Here is a 6146-nt window from a genome sequence, read left to right on the forward strand (position 1 = left end):
CCTTCACTCTGATGTCCATCATTCCACCCACATAACAGTTTCTGTAAAAAAATGATCCTTGTCCTGTGCTAATTGCATGGGCATGCTGGATCCTTTTTGTCGTGCATAACTCACTGTAGTTACATGAGATGTGACATGAGCTCAAATCTGCTGACATACGATAGCAGTTTTGTCAAACTTGTGCTGTTCTGGAGCAAAAATCAATAAATACCACACTAATGCAAAATCTGTCCCTTTTTTAATAACATGGGGGGGGGGAAGGCAGGTTCAGGACAAGGATATGTGCAGATGACACCAACCCCAGCAGTGGTGGTGAGGCAGGAGATGCCACTCACACGTGCTATGTTTCAGCAAAATCTCAAGGGACTTTTTTAAAAAATACAGTGATCATAGAATTCCACTTCACACTCCTTCAAGGCTTACTTGATAGCGACTTGTAGACAAGACACTGCTCTCTGCAGGCGGCTCAACAGTTATTGAAAAGCCAAAGCAGTTACTGGTAATGACCTGATTAGGCTAATTCACCACATCACTGGCCTACTTTTCATCAGTTCCTGTGTGAGCCATGTAAGTGCTCAGGTGTGTTAAGACTGAAATAGTGGACTTGCAGGGCCCTTTCTTTACTAACCAATAAGGTGCTTACCAGACGGTTTCCAGAATGAAACCATGATAAACTCCAGAACTGTTACCGAGCCCTCGCCAGTCTCCACGCTTCATGCCATGTGCTGATAGTGAAGTCTTTATAAAAGACTGCTGCTACCTTGTCCCATCCCCAGCACGACGTCCTCTTTGTTCTTGTTCTAGTGCTTTCGGATCAAGATGTTCCAGCTGTCCTTCCAGCGAAGGGCCTTAAGTTCACTTGTGGAGAGAGAGGTGTCCCCGTATGTTAGTGGGCGCAGGGTGTTGAACACGTGACATGCAGAGGAATACCATGCCACCACCAGGGCACTGAAGACGCGACTCTGTAGCTTGGACCTGTGGGCATCAGGGCCGGGCACCTGGGTGAGGAAGGCCAGTTCCTCCTCCTGCCTGTGGACGCCCCCATCCTGCTGTCCTTATTCCCACAGTCACTGGCCAAGTTCTGCTCTCACACCTGTCCCACCCCTTCTAGTCCTCCTGCCCTCTCAACTTCCCACCGAGTCCTCGCCTGCCTGGCTGCACTGAGCAAGATCCTCAGGTGCTCCACCACGCAGTCAAAATGTGGTCTCCCTTCTAGAAAATGTCACAGTATCATCCCAGACCCACATCATGTCTCTCCTGAAACACTGAATTCAGGTCACCAAGAGAATGAGTCATGCTGTATTCACTGGTCTCCAGGTTGTCACTCCAGCTTAAAGCACGAGACGCGCCTCAGCCTTGGAACACAGTCTGCTGCTTGCCTGACTAATGTTCTCGAAGCCGTCAATGTCTGTCCTCATTTCCCACCCACATGGAACTGCTTTCCTCTCGGTCAGCTGTAATGTCTTCCTGAGTTCCCACACGAGAGAGAGAGTGTGTGTGTGTGTGTGTTGTGTATGTGTCCCTTTCCTGAACGTGTGTGCTTGTGTCCCCGTCTGATCCTACCCACCATTCTGCACAGGGATTTCAGTAAAGGGCACTTATTGTGAAGAGCCTCTTACCACCTGTCCTTGTGTGTGTGTGTGAGAGTGTGTGTATCCCTTCCCTGCATTTACCTGATCCTACCCACCACCCTGCACAGAGGCTTAAGTAAAGGGCACTGACTGACAGTGAGTGAAGAGCCTCTTACCACCTGCCTTCTGCTCCGAGCAGGAGACTCGTTACATGAACACATTGAACTGTCAACACGACCTCCTAAGAAAGTTAGTGGTGCAGCTGCAGAGAGCCCGTTACCTGCACAGGTGGTCGTTGACATGCTGCAGAACCACGGGGAGCAGGATGATCTGGAAGGTGAGTGCCGGCAGGTAGTGGTAGAGGAAGAGTGTCTTCTCCATCAGGAAGAAGGGCAGGTAGTTCAGCGCCCAGCCCCCACAGCACAGCATCCCGGTGAGCACCCAGCGTAGCCAGCAACCTGGGAAGACAGGTGATCCTCAGCCAGGGCCTGGGTTAGCGCGGTCAATGCTCACCACTGGCCTAAGACTGCTGTCTTTTAAGTCACACACATGCATTCTTAGTTTTGGTCCTGGCCCTTTCCCATCTCTGGAGGAGGAGTCAGTCGACAGTGGTGTGAAAACCCGTGGCAGTTCCCTCCCTGGTCCTAACAACCTCTGTCCTGAGAAGAGGCCAGGCCCCAGCCTTGGCCTATCATGCAGGATACCTCCTGGCCTTGGTCCACTGCACTGTGCCGGCTGAGGCCAGCTGGGCCCATCTAGACTGGTGAGGAATGCCGAGTTGGGCTAGGACCGCTGTGGGAGTGATGGCAGTGTTTGTGAAGAAGGAAGTCAGCTGAGGGGAGCGAGCCCAAATGAACAGCTGAGAGCAAAGAGCAGCACTGCTTTAGTGGCTGCTGAGTCGGGCCGGGCGCTGGGAACCTTTCCTCCACGGGGTGTGTGGGTGTATGTATGTGTGTCTTTTTTTCTGCTTTAAGTGGGTTTCTGTTACTTGTAAACACACACGGCAGATGCTAAGAGTGACGGCTGGCTGGCTTCTCACCAGCTCCACTTCAAGTGTGAGGAGAGACGCTGTCCTAGGGCAGGGCTCCCGCACTGGAGGCCAGGGGGCTCCTCCTGCCTGCCTGTCCTCATTACCTGGTGGGATGCCACTAACACAGTGTGGGAACTAACTTCAGCATGGCCCTCTGGTGACTGAAGTAATTTCAGTTTCCTCACTGCAGAAGCTGAATACTGTACAGTGGGGCTACTCATGTGACCCTGGCTATCAGAGTTCCCAGCTGCCACCCCCAAACCATGAACCAAATGGTGAGGACAGAGCATATACATAAGACGAGAGCTGACCCTCAGGGAGGTCACAGATGTTTCTCTGCCGTCTGAGCAGATACCAGAAGAAGAGCAGGACATAGGTGACCATGGCGAGGCTGGCTGATGTCCAGATCAGGACGTTCCCCAGCAGGTGGATCTGCGCCTGCAACACACAGGGAAAGCCTGTCAATGCTGCCTTGTGCTCAGAAGTAGGGGGGAAACCCAGACAAATTCAGATACAGATAGTACTTCAGGATGAAGCTAAGAACACGGGGAGAGCCTGTCAACACCGCCTTGTGCTGGGGGAGTGGGTGGGGTAGAGAACCCAGACAAATCCAGAAGCACACAATACTTCTGGACAAAGCTAAGAACATCATGCAGGCCCAACCCAGCATTTGTTAGCCCTTCCCACTAACGAGGTCATACCCAGGGGACCCTATTTTAAAAAAAGACTAAAGTTCTCAATTTTGTACAGATGAGAAAACAAGGATGAGGTGGGGTCATCATAACGATCCAGCCATGCACAGAATGACATCGACCTCCTGAGCTCCCCACCCCAGAGGCTGAGCCCCTGGCACTGGCTCTGCCATCATTTCAGATCCTGCCTCACAGTCCTTGGCCTCTCCAAGCGAGGACATTACTGAACACCTACTGTGTGCAGGCCTGAGGTTTTATTCCAGATGAAGAGAGACAATAAATATAGAAACAAAGCTCAAATTTCCTCAACACTAAGTGCTGGGCAGGAAACAAAAGGACAATTTTAACAGCCTCTGTCAAAACACCTTAGCCCCACAGAGCAGGGCAGCCTGCGGTTCCTTCCGCGTGCCCACATGCCAGCCTATCCCAGCTTCTGGAGGGCGTACTGACCCTGCACTACCAAACATTAGAGGAAAGCAAGTTAGCAAGGCACAGGTTTTGTGAGGAGAGGTTCTGGAGGACTCTGGGGCTCTGAAGGACACAATGGTGGATCTTAACATGAGAAGGACTTCTCAGTACACAAGACACTGCTGGTGGCGAGAACCCCCCACTCACTCACACTGGTCGTGGGGTGCAGCCAGTAGGCGATGTTGGTATCTAGGGTGACCCACTCGAGCGGTGTAGAGCTGTACTTGTGCTCCGAGTCATCCGTCCTCAGCATCAGCATGCGCCACTGGAAGAAAGCCAGAGCCTCTTACATGCTCCACACGACAGGCAGACGTCTCCAGTCGTGGAGGGCTGTCAGAGGTGGGAGGACAAGGACTGCCCCTGGGTGGTGAAACTGCTCCTCGGAGACGTGGCCGTGGCCCCCTCACCTCCTCGGAACAATAAGTGACTGGACTCTCTTCTCTGAGGCCACCTTCAGATCCAGGACTCTGATTTTACAACTCTTTAACTTCCCTAATGCACTCCTGTGTTGACCATGGCCCATTTTGACTGGACCAGAGGGGAACTTAAAACACTGTTACATTACATGGGTGCAGAATTAGATCTGACCATCCCCGATAGTAAGTGCACAAAGACAACACCTCACTTAAAAGAAGAGGAAACACACTGCAGTGGTGAGCCTGAAATGCTCTATGCTGGTAGAGAAGCCTGCACTGCACAGTCAGGGATGCTGCACCCATGCTGCTCTGCTAAGCAGCCGCTTTCCAGGGAGCAAGGTCAGGCCTCCCTCCACCTGTGTGTCACCTGCAGTTCCGTGAAGCGTGCCAAGAAGCTGAGGTTTCTGCTGACGTCAACCTGAGTAGGTGAGTGCAGCTCCAGTTCCCTCTCCTCCTGTTCCTGGCCTGAGAGAATGTTCCAGAACATAAGAACATGAGGACAGTAAGACTGGGGAGCTCAGAGGAGGTCTTGCTTTCAAACTATCCAAAACTACTTTCCATCAAGCCAGACCCTGCCTTTTCATCTTCCCTGCTTCATGTGATGATGATGATGTTGTTGTTGTTGTGTATCACCGAGTCAGAACCGACTTATAGCTGACTCTCGAGCGGACTTTCAGAGGCAGTAATAGCATGGGAGGAGATTGTCCATCTTTGTCTTGTGGAACAGCTGGTAGATTTGAACCGTGTGCCTTTGGGATTGCAGCACAGCTTCTTACCACTAGGTCACCAGAGCTCCCTATGCAACAGACCCCATTAAAAAAAAGCAAGCTCTTTGGGCCCGTAGAAAGCTCAGCATGCAGTGGGATAAATGAGCTGCCTTGCAAGGGCACCTCTGAGTATAAAAGATCCTCAGCTGTTTGCTGCTTTGGTGCAGGAAAGAGCCTGGAAATGTGTCCAGCTCCCACCAGGAGTGAGGGTCTCTCAGTCTTGGGGGGTCGGTCATCTTAGAGTACCACGTGCTGGGACTCGCCTTCCACAACCTGACTGACATCAGCACTTGTCCACCATTGCGAGGTCCCACTTACTTTTCCCGAAGCGGTGTTCCTCCACGTTCCACACCATGCTCTCGTGGAAGCCCCTGGACAGTTTCTCCCCAACCACCTCCAACTGCCGGAAGCCCCAGTCGGGGAGGTGGGCCCCACTCAGCTGGCAAAGGGCAGAAGGCAAGAACAAGCGTTAGGGGACAGGACAGCTACTCCAGACTCCAGTACAGACCAGCTGGCAACTGAGTGTCCCCACAGCCCCATCCACTTCGTCTCTCTCTGTCAGCAGCCAGAGAGGGCTGAACTTTGCCTGACGGGACTTTAAGTTAAGGATCTGCTTTGATAAATTAGGAAAGCATCCATTCTTTAGTGTAAAATAAACTTGGCAATGACTAACCAAACGTTCCACCTGGTAAAAAAGCCAGTGTAGCCTGGAGGGACGAGGAAATAGATTTTGTGAGCCCACAACCTGAGCCAGGCCAAGCCAGAAAGTCACACAGTACCTTTAAGATGGCTGAAGTGTTCACGTGCACAAAGCGGACCTCAGACACTATGGTCTTCCAGACATCCGTGTCAGATTCTCTGTTGACAATCTCCTGCAAAAACAAGACTGTCGATCACATCATTTGTTCCTAGTTTCTTAAATGTAAATATTAAGACCAATTGTAGGCGAGCTCTGGTGGCCTAGTTGACAATCTCCTGCAAAAACAAGACTGTCGATCACATCATTTGTTCCTAGTTTCTTAAATGTAAATATTAAGACCAGTTGTAGGCGAGCTCTGGTGGCCTAGTGGCAAGAAACTGCACTGCAATCCCAGAGGTGTACGGTTCAAATCCACCAGATGCTCTGCTGAAGAAGGAGGAACAATTGCCTCCTGTACCAGTCAGATCCAATTTGATGGTACACACATAAAAAGAATAAATAA

The 6146-nt window shown here is 51.3% G+C and overlaps 1 protein-coding gene across 2 annotated transcripts in view; it reads right to left on the reverse strand.

The window, feature by feature from the left end:
• Positions 1-800: 800 nt before the first annotated feature.
• The window catches only part of POMT1 (protein-O-mannosyltransferase 1), a 19001-nt gene continuing 13655 nt past the window's right edge, over positions 801-6146 (reverse strand). For both annotated transcript variants that reach the window (XM_006892438.1, XM_006892437.1), the window contains exons 13-19: positions 5724-5816; positions 5263-5383; positions 4545-4642; positions 3913-4026; positions 2913-3039; positions 1852-2029; positions 801-975 (exon numbers count right to left, since the gene is read on the reverse strand). In XM_006892438.1, coding sequence (XP_006892500.1) covers positions 801-975; positions 1852-2029; positions 2913-3039; positions 3913-4026; positions 4545-4642; positions 5263-5383; positions 5724-5816 — 906 coding nt within the window. The remainder of the gene's footprint in view (positions 976-1851; positions 2030-2912; positions 3040-3912; positions 4027-4544; positions 4643-5262; positions 5384-5723; positions 5817-6146) is intronic.

The sequence above is a fragment of the Elephantulus edwardii genome, unplaced genomic scaffold (genome assembly GCF_000299155.1).
Source record: "Elephantulus edwardii isolate Elephantulus edwardi_28Jun2011 unplaced genomic scaffold, EleEdw1.0 scaffold00116, whole genome shotgun sequence".
In the NCBI taxonomy this organism is placed as follows: Eukaryota; Metazoa; Chordata; class Mammalia; order Macroscelidea; family Macroscelididae; genus Elephantulus; species Elephantulus edwardii.